The sequence below is a fragment of the Pan paniscus genome, chromosome 8 (assembly GCF_029289425.2).
Source record: "Pan paniscus chromosome 8, NHGRI_mPanPan1-v2.0_pri, whole genome shotgun sequence".
Classification (NCBI taxonomy): Eukaryota; Metazoa; Chordata; class Mammalia; order Primates; family Hominidae; genus Pan; species Pan paniscus.
The window spans coordinates 114,625,779-114,647,001 of NC_073257.2; the positions used below are offsets into that span (position 1 = coordinate 114,625,779).

The window sequence follows — 21,223 nt, forward strand, 5'->3', positions numbered from 1 at the left end:
AGATAAAGGTACTATCTTCTAGGGAATTCAAACGGACCTAAGCTGCTATTTGGGCAGTTGAGACCAAGAGAGGCATCCTGGTAATAGTGCTGTGCTTCAAGACAAAAGACATTAAAATATTTTTACATTGCAATTGTTTTCCTCTTCAGGAGCGCCTGGTTACCTTTCAGGAATAATTTATTTTCCAACACCCTTGAGAAACATTAAACCTTTTTTCTTTTTTTGATGTGGAAAACTAGTACTTCCGCCACACTCAAGATGGCTACATCAGAAATAGACTTTTCCATCCACCTGGGTGGCCCCGCCCCCTTATGAAGCTGCTTCCGCCACTCTCTGAGGGTTGGGACGAATTTTACACTTCTTCGCAGCATTCAAGATGGTCCGGCTTCCTCCTACTTTTTATTGGCTGCATCGCTTCGTCTTCAGGGGAAGGCGGGACTTATATTTGATCGACAGCTAGATTGATCAATGGACAAAGGGCAAAGGCCAATGAAGCGCTGGAACTGGAGAGTCTCTCGCGTGTCTGGGAGGGTGTTTTGCGCGGGGCGGGGTGGAGCAGAGCCGGAAGCGGGAGGGGAGCGTCAAACAGGAAAAGAAGGGAAGAAGGAAGAAGAGGGTAGAGGAGGAGAGGGAGGTGGCGGCGCCGTGGCGGAGGAGCAGGAGCAGGAGGGGGATGGAGAGGAGAAGGCTCCTGGGTGGCATGGCGCTCCTGCTCCTCCAGGCGCTGCCCAGCCCCCTGTCAGCCAGGGCTGAACCCCCGCAGGTAAGGGGGAGGGGGCGTCTGGGCCATGTTGGGTCCTGGGGGTCGTCGAGGCCTGGCTGGAGGGGTCTGAAGGAGTGTTGTTGCCAAGAGTTGAGGGGTCCCGAGAGGGGCGTCTATGCCTGGCGTGGACAGGATCTAAAGGGGCGTCGGTATTTAGCTGAGGGACACCTGTGACAGTTTTGGTGTCAAGGAGGTGGCAGAGGCATGATGCCAAGCGAGTGAAGGGCGTTTGAGACGGCAGGTTGGTTAGGTGGGCTGGGGTGACTGTGGCTGGATAGCGGTGCCAAGCTGAGGATGTGGGCCTTATTCGTGTCCCTCTGTGGAGCAGGTGTCCCAGGCAGTAATGCAGTATGTACGTCTGTGTGTGTAGGGGTACACAGGCTATTGAGTTGGCCTGTGAGGGAGGGGATCCTGAGGATATGTCTTTCAGGATGGACTGGGGAAAGTTCCGAGGGCATCTTAGTACGTTTAAAAAAAAATTACTATGTTCCTGGGAGAGACTTGGCCCCATTTTAAAATCTGTAAGCCATGGCGCACTTGGTTGGAGGGAGGACTCTCAGAAGGCAGGTGGGATGAAACAGAGTGGAACCCCTCAGGAGGAGGAGCACACTTGAGCTGTAACAAGCTCTTGCTGTTAGGCTGGCTGGCCTGGGAGAGCAAGTCACGGATGCTGATCTGAGCCAGCTCAGGGCTTTTGACCAGAGGGTGGTTCTGATGCCAATATGGGCAGCAAATGGAGCACCCTAGCTTTTCTTGCTGGGTGGCTTGCTCTTTATCCAGGCAGAGAAGCTTGCTTGTGCTGATTCCAGCTCCAGCTGGCATTTCGAAACCCTAATGGGAGCGTTACTCCTGGTGCCAAGTTGGGTGGGGTGCAGTGGGGGCAATCACCCCTCCTTCCTTGCATTTGGCAAAGCTTTATTATTCTTTTTTCTTCACTTTCTGTTCTTTTCCCCGTTTTTTCAGAAAGGCATACACACATAGACGCATAGCGTAGTGGCAAAGTCTATTCAACTTAGCGCTTGAACTTGTGTTGTGAACAAGAGCAGAAACTGAGTGCCAGCAAAAATACTTATCTTTTCCCTAGGAGTTTTAGGGCTGCCTTTTCACAAATACATCTTGTTTTGCCCATTATCCTCTATTTTAAAATACTGATTAAAAAATAAGTTGAAATTCACATGACAAAAACCATTTTAAAGTGAACAATTCAGTGGCATTTAGTACACTTACAATGTTGTGCAACTACCACCTCTATCTAGTTCCAAAACATTTTCATCACCCCAATAGAAAACCTCGTCCCTACTAAGCAGTTACTCTCTGTCTCCCTTTTCCCCCAGCCCCTGGCAACCACCCGTCTGCTTTCAGTCTCTATGGATTTATCTATTCTGGATATTTTATATAAACGGGATCCTACAATATGTGGTCTTTGTGCCTGGCTCCTTTCACTTAGCGTAATGTTTATAAGGCCCATCCACATCGTAGCATGTACTAGTACTTCATTCCTGTTTATGACCAAGTAACATTCTGTTATCTGTAAACCACAATTTATTTATGCATTGAAGTGTCTAATTTTTCCTCAGGATATGTTTTGTGTATACTAGAAATACCATGTGAAAGGAATGTAGCTCATTTTCTAGCCCAGTGTATTCCCTTTTCGAGGGTTGGGACCCTTCTGTTTTAGCCTTTGTTGGGGTTGTTTTTCCAGTGGAAATCATAAACTGGCAGAAGAAATATATATTTTTTGTTTACTAGAAAAGTTATAGCCCTCAGGACCGGTAAAGTTAAGTATAGGTATTGATAACAAAATATGGAATATAGTAAATACAGAATTTACTTTTCCTTTGCACATGTCTGTTTCTGTAAGTATCTTGAAAAGGCTGTCCCCAGCAACCAATAAATAACATCGGTAGAGGTTTGGTTTAGGAATGTCAGAGCCTTTGGAGATGGGCTGGTCAAAGATAGGAACTAGATCCACTTTTTCAGCAACGGGGATGATGGAAAGTGGAGGTTCCTACCAGGTCGTGGAGCCTGGGAGGTGTTGTGAACATGTGGAAGGGGATTGTTAATGTTATATTCTAATTGCAGTTTGCAAACCACAGGCTGCTTTCTTATATCTGTGGCACTTCTAATACTTAATTTTGGGGACAGGTGTCTTTTGTACTTTGTTCCATTTGGATGAATGCTATCACTGACCAACAGCTGTTACACGGTTACAATTCCTGCAGAGAAGGGAAAGTTTTCGTAATGAGCAGTGGCCCTCTTCCTAACCAGCCCCCACATACCCTCACTCCTGACGCTCCCTATACAATTCCATCCCCCACCTTATACTCCTGTCTCTTTCTGTCTGGGAGTACTAGATATCTATAGTGAGATTACTGTTTTGAATTTTAACCTTCGGAATGCAAGTTACTATATAATTATTAACTCTGAATCCACCGCAATTTAGTCAGTGTATTTTTTTGGGTTTTTTTTGGGGGGTGGGGGAAGGGGTTGCTTGTACAAATCAGTAAGGAAAAAAAAATCCCAAGGCCATTTTGGCACAGGGCATACTTTAAGTACCCACTGTCCTTAATTCAACAATGAAGTCCAGCTAACTTTGAATTCAGGAGGACTTACTATACTCATTCTGTATCGAATAATGGTATTGGTACCTTATTGCATTTCTCCCACAAAATTGATCTACTTACAATACAATCTTTTTTTTTACATGCACAATCTTTTTTTTACATACACATTTACCATCAGAAATAAATGATACTAGGCAACTTGCTTTCCCTGTTACCAGCTCTGCACTGAAACAGCCATTTCTTGTTTATGCAGGCAGGCCCTGGAAAGTTCATCAGCTAGTTCATTCTGTGGTTAGGAACTTAGACTTAACTCTCCTACAGGTTATGACATTACAACTCACAGACGTGAATCCTTAAATCTATAAAGAATGAAAAAGGCTGGGCATGGTGGCTCACCCCTGTAATCCCAGCACTTTGGGAGGCCAAGGCAGGCAGATCACAAGGTCAGGAGATCAAGACCATTCTGGCCAACATGGTGAAACCCTGTCTCTACTAAAAATACAAAAATTAGCCAGGCATGGTGGCACACCTGTAGTCTCAGCTACTCGGGAGGCTGAGGCAGAAGAATCGCTTGAACGTGGGAGGTAGAGGTTGTGGTGAGCCAAGATCATGCCACTGCACTCTAGCCTGGTGACAGAGCGAGACTCTGTCTCAAAAAAAAAAAAAAAAAAAAAAGAATGAGAAAACAGTAGACGCTCCAAATAGTAAGGCTCCGACAGCCTTGGCGTTTGTTTCCTCCAGTTAAATTATCATTGAGATACATAGAGTTTCTTTTGGTTGTTTAGATTTAACCAGAATGTTTGTTTTTGTTGTTGTTGTTTTTGTTTTGTTTTTGAGACAGGATCTCACTCTGTTGCCCAGGCTGGAGTGCAGTGGTGTGATGTGATCTTGGATCACTGCAGCCTCGACCTCCCAGGCTCAAGTGAGCCTCCCACCTCAGCCTCCTACCTCAGCCTCCTGAGTAACTGGGACTACAGGTGCATGCCACCACGCCCTGCTAATTTTTGTATTTTTCTGTAGAGATGGGGTTTCGCCATGTTGCCCAGGCCGGTCGCGAACTCCTGGGCTCAAGCGATCTGCCCATCTCAGCCTCCCAGAGTGTTGGGATTACAGGCATGAGCCACTGTGCCCAGCCTAAACAGAATATTTGACTATGTTATTTAAAAGAAAGTTTTGGTAGAAATGTCTTTTTTTAATAGGGTAACTCAGCCAGTGGTTTAGGGACAAATCTCTAGAGATGCAGTCCTTACCTTTCCTTTGCCAGGCTTAAAACTTTGAGCTGGGCCGGGCATGGTGGCTCACACCTGTAATCCCAGCACTTTGGGAGGCCGAGGCAGGCGGATCACGAGATCAGGAGATTGAGACCATCCTGGCTGACACAGTGAAACCCCGTCTCTACTAAAAATACAAAAAATTAGCCGGGTATGGTGGTGGGCACCTGTAGTCCCAGCTACTCGGGAGGCTGAGGCAGGAGAATGGCGTGAACCTGGGAGGCAGAGCTTGCAGTGAGCCGAGGTCGTGCCACTGCACTCTCCAGCCTGGGCAACAGAGCGAGACTCTGTCTCAAAAAAAAAAAAACCAAACAAACAAAAAAAAACTTTGAGCTGGATGGGTGCCTCAGTTCCTGCTATTTTTTCCCACCTCACCCTCAATGGTATACCCTTTGGTTCCCACCTTACCTTTACTCACCTCCATTCCCAGTTTTCAGTCTGGAAGCCCTACTCCATTCTCCTTTCTTACAAATGGTATTTCAATGCCATCACCATCATTCCTCCTTATACAATAGTGGGATTCGAGACTTCCAGATTCTAATCCCTTTTACCTCACCTTCTTAGTGCGTTTGATGTACCAAAGTGTAAAATCAGCACCTTGAGTTTCTGCAAACTCTTTCAGTGGAATTCAGTAGGCATCAAAGAATGGACATTTACTGAAATGTCTACTCTTTGCAGCAGGCTATTATTGCTAGGCCCTGGGAACCATCAAATGAGTATGGAATCCCTGTTCCCCAGGAGCTGGAAATCTTGTGGCAAGGACAGATAGCGCACACAGTGAATTGTAATCCAGAGGTTTTGCTGAAATGGAAGTACAAACAAAGGACTGTCAGCGCAACTGATTCTGCTAGGGCAAGAGGAAGATGGGGTGCTAAGAAGGACTTCATTAAGGAAAAAGCATTTGTTCAGGACTTTAAAGGTTGATAAGGATGGGTAGAGTATGGACCAGGAAGGGGAAAAATGGATTCCAGTGTGGAAGAATGAAAATGGAGAGTGTGTTTGGAGGTGACATGTACTCTGTGGCAGAAGCTTTGTATGTGGATGTGTAGAGGAGTGTGGAAGTGGGGGAGGCTCGAAAGAGAGGCTGTTGTCACATGGTCAGGAGGCCTTTCATCCATTCATCTAAGGCTGCACCATCCAGTAGAACCTTCTGTGATGCTGGAAATGATCTCTCTCTGTGCCGTCCAATTCAGTAGCCACTTAGCCAGGTGGCTGCTGAGCATTTGAAATGTGGCTAGGATAACTGAGGAACTGAATTTTGAAACATATTTAATTTTGAAACATATTTGTTTATTTACATATTTTTATTTTTTAGAGACAGAATCTTGCTCTGTTGCCCATAGGGTTTCTGTTGCTGGAATGCAGTGGTGTAGTCGTAGCTCACTGCAGCTTTGAACTCCTGGGCTCAAGCGATCCTTCCGCCTCAGCCTCCCAAGGAGCTAGGATTGTTGGTGCATGCCACCACACCTGGCCCTATATTTAATTTTTTTCTTTCTAATAAAAAAAAATTTTTTTTAAGTAGAGATGGGTGTCTCACCATGTTGCCCAGGTGGGTCTAGAACTCCTTGGGCTCAAGTGATCCTTCCACCTTGGCCTCCCAAAGTGTTTGGATTACAGGCGTGAGCCACCATGCCTGGCCTAATTTTTGTTAATTAAAAAATTTTTTTTATAGAGCGGAAGTCTCACTATATTGCCCAGTCTGGTCTTGAACTCCTTGGCTCAAGTGATTTTCCTGCCTCAGCCTCCCAAAGTGCTGAGATTGCAGGCGTGAGCCACTGTTCCTGGCCCTCCATATTTATTTATTTATTTATTTATTTTTTGAGATGGAGTTTCATTCTTGTTGCCCAGGCTGGAGTGCAATGGTGCAGTCTTGGCTCACTGCCACCTCTGACTCCCGGGTTCAAGGGATTCTCATGCCTCAGCCTCCCAAATAGCTGGGATTACAAGCACTGCCACCATGCCTGGGTAATTTTTTTTGTATTTTTTTTTGTAGATACGGGGTTTCACCATGTTGGCCAGGCTGGTCTCAAACTCCTGACCTCAGATGATCTGCCCGCCTTGGCCTCTCAAAGTGTTGGGATTACAGGCGTTAGCGACCACGCCTGGCTGCCCATATTTAATTTTTTATATCAACTTTATTGAGATATAATCAGGTCAGGCGCAGTGGTTCACACCTGTAATCCCAGCACTTTGGGAGGCTGAGGCGGGTGGATCATTTGAGGTCAGGAGTTCTAGACCAGCGTGGCCAACATGGTGAAACCTCATCTCTACCAAAAATAGAAAAATTAGCGTGCACCTGTAATCCCAGCTACTCAGGAGGCTGAGGCAGGAGAATCGCTTGAGCCCCATAGGCAGAGGTTGCAGCGAGCCTAGATCACGCCACTGCACTCCAGTCTGGGCGATAGAGTGAGACCCTGTCTCAAAAAAAGAAAAAAAAAACTTTATTGAGTAATTTACATGCCAAAAAAATTCACCCTTTTAAAGTATACATAAATTGGTGTTTCAGTATAGTCACAGAATTTGTGACTATCAGTGCTAATTTTAGCATATTTTCTTTTTTTTTTCTTTTGAAACGGTGTCTTGCTCCGTCACCCAGGTTGGAGTGCAACCTCCGCCTCCAGAGTTCAAGTGCTTCTCCTGCCTCAGCCTCCTGAGTAGCTGGGACTACAGGTGCCCACCACCACACCCGGCTAATTTTTTGTATTTTTAGTACAGACGGGGTTTCACTGTGTTAGCCAGGATGGTCTCGATCTCCTGACCTCGTGATCCGCCCGCCTCAGCCTCCCAAAGTTCTAGAATTACAGGTGTGAGCCACCACGCCCGGCCCAATTTTAGCATATTTTCTTTACCCCAGAAAGAAACCCCATAGCCATTAGCAGTCACTTCCCTTTCTAGCCCCTTTTCTTCCATCCCTTAGTGACCACTGATCTACTTGCCATTCCTATGGATTTGCCTGTTCTAGACATTTCATATAAAGTGAATGGTACACTATGTGGTCTTTTGTGGCTTATTTCACTTACCATAAGGTTTTCCTTTCTTTTTTTGAGACAGAGTCTCACTCTGTCGCCCAGGCTGGAGTGCAGTGGTGTGATCTTGGCTCACTGCAACCTCTGCCTCCTGGGTTCAAGTGATTCTCCTGTCTCAGCCTCCTGAGTAGCTGGGACTACAGGTATGCACCACCATGCCTAGCTAACTTTTGTATTTTTTAGTAGAGATGGGGTTTTGCCATGTTGGCCAGGCTGTTCTCGAACTCCTGACCTCAGGCGATCTGCCCAACTTGGCCTCCCAAAGTGCTGAGATTACAGGTGTGTGCCACTGCGCCCAATCAAGGTTTTCTTTTTTCTTTTCTTTTTTTTTTTTTTGAGACACGATCTCCCTCTGTTGCCCAGGCTGAAGTGCAGTGGTGCAATCTCAGCTCACTGCAATCTCCACCTCAAGCAAACCTCCTATCTCAGCCCTCCTAGTAGCTGGAGCTACAGGTGCGCACCCACACCCAGTTAATTTTTGTATTTTTTGTAGAGATGGAGTTTCACCACGTTGGCCAGGCTGGTCTTGAACTCCTGGGCACAAGCGATCTGCTCGCCTTGGCCTCTCAAAGTGTTGGGATTACAGGTGTGAGCCACCACACCTGGCCAATGTGATATTTACTTAAAATAATTTAAACTAAATAGCTGTATGTAGATAGTGACTACATATTGGAGGATACTGATCTAACAACTTTCCAGAGTAGGGATTTGGTACAGTCAAACCTAGTGGTCATGTCATGAGCTCTGGGGTCAGACCACCTGAGTTCCAAATTTGATACTGTCCTTGAGCAAGTTACATAACCTCTTTGTGCCTCAGCTTCCTCATCTATAAAATGGGAATTGTACTAGTATGGGGTTGTCATGAGGTGAAAAGACATAATATATGTAAAGCTCTTGGAATATATTCAATGATTAATAAGTATAATAATAATTATCACCATTATTGCTATTGGCAGTCCTCAGAGTGTATTATGGTTTGTAAGTTAGTGTCAACTCCCAGACTAACTTCAGGAACTGAGATCTGGAGATTTTGCAAGTGACTTTCTTTATTCTGTTCTATGTCTGAATTTAGGTTTGGGGAGAATTTTGTCCTTCCAGAGGACATTAGTCACTGTCACAGCTTGGGAGTGCCACTGGTATCTAGTGAGTGGAGGCCAGGGATGCTGCTTAGCATCCTGGAATGCTCAGGACAGCCCCCCACGACAAAGACTTTTCCAGCCCAGAATGTCAATGGTGCCAAGGTGGAGAAATCCTGGCTTAGTGGGACCTGCTGTGGCCTTACCAGGTCCTGTTCATTATTGCAGAGCTTGGGGTCAGCCTTCTTGCAAGAACAACATAGCATTGTGAAGTGTATGAAATAACCTTGGACAGCGAGTTTTCGGTGGGACTTGAAGCTTTGATATGCCGAATCTCACTGCCTTTCAGGTTTGTTGATGTATGTGGTCAGTCAGCTCTGTCTTGTCAGCCAACATCAAACATTTTGAAAACACGTTTTTTTGATTTGTGATTCAGTAAGCAGGTGAGCCTCCCTTATTTACCCCATCTTGAACTTTCTTTCCTCTTGCTTTGATCTGCTCTGTGGTTTTATTTTAAGAACATGATTTGCTTTGCTCCCAGTGAAAGCCTGATGGTCAGTTATTTTCTGTGTCCTCCATAGTCCTGCAACCAATCTGAACTGAGTCATGTTCTTAGAACTTTTTCCTTTCCCCATTCCAAGTCCTGGCTCTACTCTGATTTTTGGCCTCAGGAATGTTGGTTTGCTCTCACGCACGCTTAGCCTGTAGAAATCATTAGGTGTTCTCAGGGTCTGTCACAAGAGAAGCTAAGTGTCCTGGACCTCAGGGTGGCTGTGTCTTGAGGAGAGTGCTCTTTTAAGGCCCCCAAGAGGCAGCTCATCTGTGGATGTTTGAGCCGTCGGGTCTTTGTTGTTGTCATGGGTATCTTGCATGGCTTTGGATTCAAAACTTCACCTGTCTTTTGAATGCCTGTCCACCCATACCCTTGAGAGGACCTCTTGCTTTCCTGCCATCAGCTATTAGGACTAACACTTGGGAGATCATCAGGTTCCAGGTGGTAGAATGGCTTGGGTTGGTTCCTTGCTCCTACTACCCCATTCATGGACACCGCTGGGGCCGCTGATCCCACTGTAACTGCACAGCCAGTAAGAGCAGCCACTGAGTGATGGATTATCCTGCCTCCGCCTCTCAAGTAGCTAGGACTACAGGCACACGCTACAGCAACAGAGGGTCTTGGTGGCTTCTCTCCTTGGTGGCATACAGTAGACAGGCTGAGGTCTGGTCTGTGGGCACCTCCCTTTTGAAACATCCTTTTTAGTTCCACTAGGTGGAGCAAAGTCTGGCCTGAAAACTGCATGCTATGTGGAAACCACAAAGAAACACAAGTAAATCCAGAACATTGCAACCTGGGAGGTCAAGAAGGGGGAAACAAATCCCATCCTATTGAATTTTAAGGCTTGTTGATACAATTCTGAGCTTTCCTGATCTGGGGATTAAGTAGGTCATCCTCTCAGACTTGTAGATCACCCGTCTTGCATGGTCTGGGTTTTTGGGATATGCTTGCTTACTCAGTTACATTCCCATAGCTCTGATTTATTTACTTTTGGTTTTCTCCTTTCCACACTTTCTTCTGTGGGAAATCAGAGGAGTTGTTTTTCTTCTGCTCCTGGTGCTGTCGTCTTCACAGTGCCAAAGCTAAGTTTTGATTCAAGATCTCAGGTGTTTAAAATAATTTAACTTAAACATTTTTGGAAGAGGTAAAAATAAATGTAAGATGTTACAAGAATATCTGTGGCTTGGAAGGGTGGGTCCTAGAATGGAGAGTTACAAAAACATGTCTGTTTTGATTTTTAAATATCTAGCAAGACAAATGTTATGTTGTAACACTTTTATTACACATTCTTTCAGATCAGAGGCATGCATTCATGGAGAAAATATTCGTATTTTTCAAAATTCTACATGTTACTTTTTGGTTTGCCATTTCCTATTTTCCTCATTTAAAATTCCACCTGGCAGTTTCATCAAACACAGAAACAACAAGGGAAAAAACCACAGCTTAGTTTATTGATCAGATTTAAATATTTTTCTCTCTTAGTAGTTCATTTGGGAGAAGAAATTACTATTTGGCTTTCTACACCAGGATGTTGGAATATTGTAACTCTTTGAAACTTAAATACAGAATTGAATAGTGTGAGTTCATCCTGCTTACTCCTTTCTTTTTCCCTGGATAATTTGTCTTTAAGTTTTGCAAATCCCTTTGCTACATTTGGGAGGGGGTAAGGACCATAAAACCTACCCCAGTATGATTTGGCACTATGGCTGACTTTCCATTTTTCTTCCTTAGAGCTGATTGCTGCTTTTCTTTGAGCTTTAAAATACCTTTCACCTTTTTTTTGGAGATGAAGTCTTGCTCTGTTGCCCAAGCTGGAGTGCAGCGGTGCGATCTCAGCTCACTGCAACCTCCGCCTCCCAGGTTCAAGTGATTCTCCTGCCTCAGCCTCCCGAGTGGCTGGGACTACAGGCATGTGCCACCATGCCTGGCTAATTTTTGTATTTTAGTAGAGATGGGGTTTCACTATGTTGGCCAGGCTGGTCTCGAACTCCTGACGTAATCCACCTGCCTTGACCTCCCAAAGTGCTGGGCTTACAGGCATGAGACACTGCGGCAGGCCCCTTTTTACATTTTTTGTTTTTGTTTTTTAGCATCAGGGTCTCGCTATGCTGCCCAGGCTGGAGTACAGTGGCACAATCATAGCTCACTGCAGCTTCGAACTCCTGGGCTAAAGCGATTCTCCTGCCTCTGCCTCCCAAGTAGCTAGGACTACAGGCACACACTACAGTGTCCAGCTAATTTTCTTTTATTTATTTATTTATTTATTTATTTTTTGAGACGGAATCTTGGTCTGTCACCCAGCTTTAAAATACCTTTCACCTTTTTTTTTGAGATGAAGTCTCGCTCTGTCGCCCAGGCTGGAGTGCATTGGCACGACCTTGGCTCACTGCAACCTCCGCCTCCTGGGTTCAAGCCATTCTCCTGCCTCAGCCTCCCCAGTAGTTGGGATTACAGGTGCGCACCACCATGCCCAGCTAATTTTTGTATTTTAACTAGAGACGGGTTTCACCATGTTGGCCAGGCTGGTCTTGAACTCCTGACCTTGTGATCCACCCGCCTCAGCTTCCCAAAGTGCTGGGATTACAGGTGTGAGCCACCGCACCTGGCCTTGTTTTATTTTTTGTAGAGGTAGGGTCTTGCTATGTTGCCCAGGTTGGAGTACAGTGGTGATTCACAGGCATAGTCATAGTGCACGGCAGCTTTGAATCCCTGGCCTCAAGTGTTCCTTCTGCCTTAGCCTCCTGAGTAGCTAGGACTATTACTTTTTATTTGAGATGGAGTTTTGCTCCATTGCCCAGGCTGGAGTGCAGTGGTACAATCTTGGCTTACTGCAACCTCCGCCTCCTGGGTACAAGTGATTCTCCTGCCTCAGCTCCCTGAGTAGCTGGGATTACAGGCACACACTACTATGCCTGGCTAATTTTTGTATTTTTATTAGAGATCGGGATTTCACCATGTTGGCCAGGCTGGTCTTGAACTCCTGAGCTCAAGTGATCTGCCCGTCTTGGCCTCCCAGAGTGCTGGGATTACAGGTGTGAGCCACTATGCCCAGCCTACATTCTTTTTAAATGACACAAAAACAACACATGCTCATAACAATGTTAAATAATAGATTTTAAAATGTTGGCCGGGCGTGGTGGCTCATGCCTGTAATTCCAGCACTTTGGGAGGCCAAGGCAGGTGGATCACGAGGTCAGGAGATCGAGACCATCCTGGCTAACATGGTGAAACCCCATATCTAGTAAAAATACAAAAAATTAGCCGGGCGTGGTGGTGGGTGCCTGTAGTCCCAGCTACTCGGGAGGCTGAGGCAGGAGAATGGCATGAACCCGGGAGGCAGAGCTTGCAGCGAGCCAAGATGGCCTATGGCTCAGGCTAGAGTGCAGTGGCTAGATATAGACGACCATATATCTATATATAGTCTATATATAGAGAACCATAACATTGTTTGGTACGGGTAGGGTTCTTTATTTGTTTTAAAAACAAAAATGTGGCCATGCGTGGTGGCTCATGCCTGTAATCCCAGCACTTTGGGAGGCCAAGGCGGGTGGATCACGAGGTCAGGAGTTCGAGACCAGCCTGGCCAACATGTGAAACCTCGTCTCTACTAAAAGTACAAAAATTAGCCAGGCATGGTGGCACATGGCTGTAGTCCTAGCTACTGAAGAGGCTGAGGCAGGAGAATCACTTGAACCCGGGAAGCAGAGGTTGCAGTGAGCCAAGATCGTGCCTCCACACTCCAGCCTGGGTGACAGAGCAAGACTCTGTCTCAGGGGGGTGGTGGGGGGAAGGGATCATTTGTAATGTAGCATTTCACAAGATGCATTTTTTTTAAACCTTAATATACTGTGGACTAATTTCCATATTGTAGATACTCCTCTGATTTCTTAAAATACCTGTACTCTGTTGCTTTATACCGTGATTTATTTAAACACTTCTCCATTGTTAATGGAGTTTTTGCCATTTCACACAGTGCTACGTTGAACATTGTTGTACTTATTTCTTTTTGCAATTGTGCTAGATTCCTAAAAGTGGAACTGAGGATTGTGTGGTTATAGGGTATGCACATTTAAAGGCTGGAGTAGGTAGTGCCACGTTGTTCTCCGGTATGGTTGTATCAGTTTACATTCGCATCAATAGGATCTGCAGGCCGGGTCCACTGGCTCACGCCTGTAATCCCAGTACTTTGGGAGACTGAGGTGGGCAGATCGCTTGAGCCCAGGAGTTCGAGACCAGCCTGGGCAACAGAGCGAGTCTCTGTATCTTTGAGACAGAGTCTCGATCTGTTGCCCAGGCTGGAGTGCAGTGGCATAATCTCAACTCACTGCAGTCTCTGCCTCCTGGGTTTAAACAATTCTCAGGCCTCAGCCCCATGAGTAGCTGGGATTACCAACGTTTGCCACCACACCTAGCTAATTTTTTTGTATTTTTAATAGAGACAAGGTTTTGCCATGTTGGTCAGGCTGGTCTCAAACTCCTGTCCTCAATGATCCATCCATCTTAGCCTCCCAAAGTGCTGGGATTACAGATGTGAGCCACCACGCCCAGCCCAATTTTTAAATTTTTTATAGAGACAGGGTCTTGCTATGTTCCCCAGGCTGGTCTTGAATTCCTGGCCTCAAGTGCTTCTGCCTCAGCATCCCAAGTAGCTGGGATTACAGGCACAAGTCACCGCACCCAGCGATACTATTATTCTTGTTTGCACATCATCGTGCCCTTGAGTGAGAAGAGTGATGGGGTCACCGCCAAGGCGGATGGGCGCTGTTTGTCAAGTATGGGGGTCGTCACCCATCTTGACCACAGGGCTAGACCACATGTGGCTCTGTCTGCTCTCGTACACAGTACTGTGCTGCAGTGAGGGGGATCCTTGACTTCTGTCCCCAACCTCCATTTGGCACTTCCTGTTCTCAGGGGAAGATGGTTTCTGAGCCCTTTTTTTTTTTTTTTTGATACAAGCTCTCCCTGTGTCACCCAGGCTGGAGTGCAGTGGCACGATCATAGTTCATGGCAGCCTGATCTCCTGAGTTCTAGCGATCATCCCACCTCAGCCTCCTTAGTAGCTGGGACTATAGGCATGCACCATTATGCCCAGCTAATATTTGTATTTTTAGTACAGACTGGGTTTCACCATGTTGACCAAGCTGGTCTTGAACTCCTGACCTCCAGTGATCCTCCTGCCTCGGCCTCCCAAAGTGCTGGGATTACAGCATGAGCCACTGTACCTGCCCTCCCCCCGCTTTTTTTTTTTTTTTTTTGAGACAGAGTCTCACTCTGTCACCCAGGCTGAAGTGCAATGGCACGATCTCGGCTCACTGTAACCTCCGCCTCCCAGGTTCAGGCAATTCCCCTGCCTCAGCCTCCTGAGTAGCTGGGACTACAGGCGCCCGCTACCACGCCTGGCTAATTTTTGTATTTTTAGTAGAGACGGGGTTTCCCCATGTTGGCCAGACTGGTCTCGAACTCCTGACCTCATGTGATCCACCCGCCTCGGCCTCCCAAAGTACTGGGATTACAGGCGTGAGCCACCATGTGCAGCCCTTTTTTTTTTTTAGTAACAGTTTTATTAAGATCTAATTCACAGACCATAACACTCACCATTTTCAAGGGTATAATTAAGTGGTTTTTAATATATCCACAAGGTGAGCCACCATCACCGCTATCTTAATTTTAGACTATTTTCATCACTCCAAAAAGAAGCCTTATAGCCATTAACATTCATTCCCCTTATTTTCTTCCCTCCAGTCCCTGGCAACCACTAATCTACTTCCTGTTTTTATGGATTTATCTATTCTGGACATTTCATATGAATGGAACCATACACCATGTGGTCTTTTATGACTGGTTTTCTTTACTTAGCATGTTTTCAAGGTTCATCCATGTTGTAGCACGTATCAATACTTCATACCTTTTTATGGTCAATTAATGTAGGTCCAGCCCTATGGGGCTTAGCGGGTGTTCTCCCTGTGTGCGGAGACGAGAGATTGTAATAAATAAAGACACAAGACAAAGAGATAAAGAGAAAGCAGCTGGGCCTGGGGGACCACTACCATCAAGATGCAGAGACCGGTAGTGGCCCCGAGCAGCTGGGCTTGCTGAGATTTATTGCATACAAGACAAGGGGGCAGGGTAAGGAGGGTCAGTCTTCTAAGTGGTTGACAAGGTGAAGCAGGTCACGTGCTTACAGGATAGGGGGCCCTTCCTTTTAGGTAGCCAGAGCAGAGAGAGAAGGCAGCATACGTCAGCGTTTTCTTCTCTGCACTTACAAAGAAAAGATCAAAGACTTTAAGACTTTCACTATTTCTTCTACCGCTATCTACTACGAACTTCAAAGAGGAACCAGGAGTACAGGAGGAGCATGAAAGTGGACAAGGAGCGTGACCACTGAAGCACAGCACCGCAGGGAGGGGTTTAGGACTCCGGATGACTGTGGGCAGGCCTGGATAATATCCAGCCTTCCACAAGAAGCTGGTGGAGCAGAGTGTTCCCTGACTCCTCCAAGGAAAGGAGACTCCCTTTCGCGGTCTGCTAAGTAACGGGTGCCTTCCCAGACACTGGCGTTACCGCTTGACCAAGGAGCCCTCAAGTGGCCCTTATGCGGGCGTGACAGAAGGCTCACCTCTTGCCTTCTAGGTCACTTCTCACAATGTCCCTTCAGCACCTGACCCTATACCTGCCGGTTATTCCTAGGTTATTTATATTAGTAATGCAACAAAAAGTAACATTAAAAGCTAATGATTAATAATGTTTATAATAATGATTGATAATTGTCCATGATCATCTCTGTATCTAATTTGTATTATGACTATTCTTATTCTGTTTTCTTTATTATGCTGAAACAGTTTATGCCTTCAGTCTCTTGCCTTGGCACCTGGGTACTCTTTGGCCTACAAATTAATACTCCATTTTATAGATATACTCCATTTTATTTATTCATCAATTGATGAACTTTTGAGCTGTTTCCAGTTTGGGACTATTATGAATAATGCTGCTGTGAACGTTGGTGTACAAGTTTTTTTGTTTGTTTGTTGTAGAGATGGGGGTCTTACTATATTGCCCAGGCTGGGGAGTAAGCTATTCACAGGCAAGATCATAGCTCACTACAGCCTCCAACTCCCAGGCTCAAGTGAATCCTCCTGCCTCAGCCTCCTGAGTAGCTGCAACTACAGGCACATGCCACTCTGCCTGGCTTGATGTACAAGTTTTTATGTGGACTTGTTTTTAATTATCTTGGGTATATACCTAGTAGTGGAATTGCTGGGTTATTTGGTAATGCTATGTTTAACTTTTTGAGAGACTTCCAGACTTTTCTGAAGCAGCTGCACCATTTTACACCCCCACCAGCAATGTATGAGAGTTCCAATTTCTCCAACACTTGTTATGGTCTGCCTTTTTAATTACAGCCATGCTAGTGGGTGTGAAGTAGTTTCTCGTTGTGATTTTGATTTGCATTTCCCTAATGACTAGTAATATCAAATTTTTTTCCTGTTCTTATTGGCCATTTGTGTATCTTCCTTGGAGAAATTTCTATTCAATCCTTTGTCCATTTACCCTTATCTAACTCGGGGGCCAGAGCTCTTCCCAGTGAGTGATGCCCAGGGTGAGATTTTCTTTTAAACTGGGCTCGGTCAGGGCTCTGGCATTTCCAGACCTGGCTATGTTCCCGCCTAGTCTTGTGACCCTGGGCCACTTAACCTCTCTGAGCCTTCCTTGTTTCTTTCTTTCTTTCTTTCCTTCTTTCTCTTTCTTTCTTTCTTTCTTTCTTTCTTTTTTTTTTTTTTTTTTGTGGAGTTTTGCTCTTGTAGCCCAGGCTGGAGTGCAATGGCACGATCTTGGCTCAACTCAACCTCCGCCTCCCGGGTTCAAGCGATTCTCTTGCCTCAGCCTTCCGAGTAGCTGGGATTACGGGCATGCACCACCACGCCCTGCTAATTTTGTATTGTTAGTAGAGACGGGGTTTCTCTATGTTGGTCAGGCTAGTCTCGAACTCCTGAGCTCAGGTGATCGCCTGCCTCAGCCTCCAAAAGTGCTGGGATTACAGGCGTGAGCCACCGCGCCTGGCCGAGTCTTCCTTATTTCTATCAGCATTGCCCAGAGACTGCTCTGAGGCCAGCCATTCTGTGATAAGAGGCCCATGTGGTCAGAGAAGGCTCCCCGCTCGTCTGGGGAGTCTTAGTGCATATGCTTACAGTTCAGCTTCTGAACAGTCACACAGTTAGGACATCTATATGAATCTTTTATCCAATATATAAATTGCAAATGTTTTCTCCCATTCTGTTTTGCCCCCACTTTTTTTTGAGATGGAGTCTCTGTCATCTGGGCTGGAGTGCAGTGGCACAATCTCAGCTCATTGCAACCTCTGCCTCCCGAGTTCAAGTGATTCTCCTTCCTCAGCTTCCTTAGTAGCTGGGAATACAAGTGTGTGCCACCACACCTGGCTAATTTTTTTTTATTTTTTAATTTTTTGTGTTTTTTGGTAGAGACAGGGTTTCACCATGTTGGCCAGGCTGTTTTTTTTTTTTTCTTTCTTTTCTTTTCTTTTTTTTGAGACGGAGTCTCACTCTGCTGCCCAGGCTGGAGTGCAGTGGCGCGATCTTGGCTCACTGCAGCCTCTACCTCCTGGGTTCCAGTGATTCTCCTGCCTCAGCCTCTCGAGTAGCTGGGATTACAGGCACCTACCACCATGCCTGGCTAATTTTTGTATTTTTAGTAGAGATGGGGTTTTCCTGTGTTGACCAGGCTGGTCTGGAACTCCTGACCTCAGGCAATCTGCCTGCCTCGGCCTCCCAAAGTGCTGGGATTACAGGCGTGAGCCACTACACTCAGCCTTAAATTTTTTTATGTTTAATTTTTTCTTTTTTTGAGACGGAGTTTCACTCTTGTTGCCCAGGCTGGAGTGCAATGGTACAATCTTGGCTCATTGCAACCTCCGCCTCCCAGGTTCAAGTGAGTCTCCTGCCTCAGCCTTCTGAGTAGCTGGGATTACAGGCACCTTCCACCACGCCCAGCTAATTTTTTGTATTTTTAGTGGAGACAGGGTTTAACTGTGTTAGCCAGGATGGTCTCAATTTCCTGATCTTGTGATACACCCACCTCGGCCTAATTTTTTGTATTTTTAGTAGAGACGGGGTTTCACCATGTTGGCCAGGCTTGTCTCGAACTCCAGATTTCAGGTGATCCACCCACCTCGGCCTCTGAAATTGCTGGGATTATAAGTGTGAGCCACTGCGCCAGGCCTTTAATGTTTAATTTTTTAGGGACAGTGTCTTGCTGTTGCCCAGGCTGGAGTGCAGTGGCGTGATCACAGCTCACTGTAGCCTCAAACTCCTGAGCTCAAGCAATCCCCCTACCTTAACCTCTGCAGTAGCTGGGACTGCAAGTGTGTGCCACCACATCTAGCTAATTTTTAAAACAATTTTTTTATAGAGGCGGAGTCTCCCTATGTTGCTTACGTTGGTCTAGAACTCCTGGCCTCAAGCATTCTTCCCACCTCAGCTTCCCAAAGTGCTAAGATTACAGACAGGAGCCGCTACAGCTGGCCATCTTTTAGTGGTCGCACCACTCCAGCCTGGGTGACCCTGTCTCAAAAAATGAAGAAGTAAAAATAAATAAAAAATGAATCTCTGAAAGATAACAATGTTCCTCAACATTAGTCATCCCATAGCATACCCAGAAAACTTGACAATAATCCCTTGATGTTGTAGGATAGGATCTTGCACTTGAGAATTTAAATAAGATCTAAGAATAAAAATATTACTACAAAATTCAGCTAATTATGACAGTTCTTCAGTTTTCTTAAGTAATTAGCCCTCAGGAAGTTCCTCTACTTGAAAAAATGTTACTCCCAACAGTACCCTCAATCCCATGAGAATCAAAAGTGCTCTTCCAATCCCAGCATTCTCAGTCTTACTTGAACAGGTCTAGTAGTGGCGTTTTAACCATAACCTTTCTTCCACCCTGCAAAACTTGGTCTTTCATTTTCTTTGACACACATCCATTTCCAACCTTTGCTTAGTGGATAAAGTGAAAGATTAACTTAACGACTTTTGCCCTCAATTTTTAGTGAAGAGAGAATTTTGGGGAAAATCCTACTCTTATCTGAGATTGCATAAATGTTCAGGGAAACGTGGAAAAATGAAGAGACCCTGCCAGCGTATCTTCTCCTCTTCCAGCTCTTCGGGGATGCAAGCTGTTGGTCCCTATCCTGTGTTTGGCTGACTATGCCTACCCTTCCGGTACAGTACTGGGGGTTTCAGGGCAGGTGAGCAAGGCTGCTGAGGGAGAAATGGAACATAGAATTTAGAGACTGAGGCTGGGTGCAGTGGCTCACGCTTGTAATCCCAGTGCTTTGGGTGGCCAAGGTGGAAGGATCACTTGAGCCCAGGAGTTTGAGACCAGCCTGGGCAAGATGGTCAAACCCTGTCTCTACAAAAATACAAAAATTAGCTGGGTGGTGTGGCTCATGCCTGTTGTCCCAGCTACTTCGGAAGCTGAGGTGGGAGGATCACTTGAGACCGGGAGGCAGAGGCTGCAGTGAGCTGAGATCGTCGCACCATTGCACTCCAGCCTGGGTGACAGAGTGAAACTTTTGTCTCAAAAAAAAAAAAAAAAAAAGAATTTGGAGACTGAAAGACACTGGAGAGATAACGATACTGTGAACAGATGTTCAGTTAGAGAGTCTGTGCTGCTCAAAATATAGGAGATTTGGGGTTGAGCAGACTCAACTGTGTGACTGTTCCGAGGCTTAACCGTAAGCTTATACATTGTGACTCCACAAACGAGATGGTAGACTTTGATTACATGGGCCTCTTATCACAGAAATGGCTGGCCTGGGAGGGGTCTCTGTGCACTGCTGATAGAAGTAAGGAAGGCTCAGAGAGATTAAGTCATTCGCCCAGAGTAATGAGACTAGGTGCTAGCATGGCCAGGTCTGGAATGCAAGAGACCTGGAACAATTTAGTTTAAAGGAAAGTCTCCCCCTGGGCATTCTTCACTGGAGTCCCATGGGAAGACCTCTGTCCCTTCAGCCAGAAACCCTTAGTCCAATCCAAGGTCACTTTACATTTTCAGACCTCCAGTATATTCATCTGGGAAGTAGGGATAGCAATAGCCTGTTACCAGCTGTATTCCAGCTGATAGAAGGAGCAGCTAAAATGGATGGGTAAGTTGTTTATCAACCTTGAATTCTGATTTTGTTGAATTTTCTTTCTGTTTTTTTGAGACAGAGTCTCGCTCTGTCATCCAGGCTGGAGTGCAGTGGCGCGATCTCGACTCACTGCAACCTCTGCCTCCCAGATTCCAGCAATTCTCATGCCTCAGCCTCCCAAGTAGCTGGGACTATAGGTGCGCGCCACCACGCCCGGCTAATTTTCGTATTTTTGGTAAAGACATGGTTTCACCATGTTGGCGAGGTCGGTCTCAAACTCCTGACCTCAGGTGATCCGCCTGCCTCGGCCTCCCAAAATGCTGAGATTACAGGTGTGAGCCACCACGCCCGGCCTTCTCTGTATTTTCTTGAAGTTTGCTGAGCTTCCTTAAAACCCTGAGTTCCCTGCAAGAAGAAGGATGATGACTTATGGTGCCTCTCACTGGTGAGGTCCACCTTTTCTGCAATTTTGAGCACAGTCCAAGGCCTTGGAAAAGCTTTGTTTCTTGAGTCTCTCAAAGAAGAACAACAACATTAGCTTTTCTGGGAGGGCCAATGGCTGTGCTGTGATGGGGCATGGATGCTTTCTCAGAGGTACTTTCCCCCTAAGCTTTAGGCACGTCTGACCATTTCTTCTGCTTTGGTCCAGTGCTTTCCTCATGATTTAGACTCTGGATGAAGGTGTTTTTGAAGTAGGTTTACTTGCTGCTGTCATCCTGTGTCACCTCACTCTCTGTGACCTGGAAGTGCAGGGTTTCAGGCCTGGCTGTGGGCGGGCGTTATATGACAAAGGGTTCAGCGTCCCCTGCATCTGGTATGATGCCCTC

At 45.9% G+C, this 21,223-nt stretch overlaps 1 protein-coding gene across 1 annotated transcript in view; it reads left to right on the top strand.

Moving 5' to 3' along the window:
• Window positions 1-562: 562 nt before the first annotated feature.
• Window positions 563-21,223, top strand: part of WBP1L (WW domain binding protein 1 like) — a 75,189-nt gene continuing 54,528 nt past the window's right edge. Inside the window, exon 1 of the mRNA XM_003825526.6 lies at window positions 563-763. Within this exon, the coding sequence (XP_003825574.1) occupies window positions 674-763 (90 nt within the window). The 5' untranslated portion in view covers window positions 563-673. The remainder of the gene's footprint in view (window positions 764-21,223) is intronic.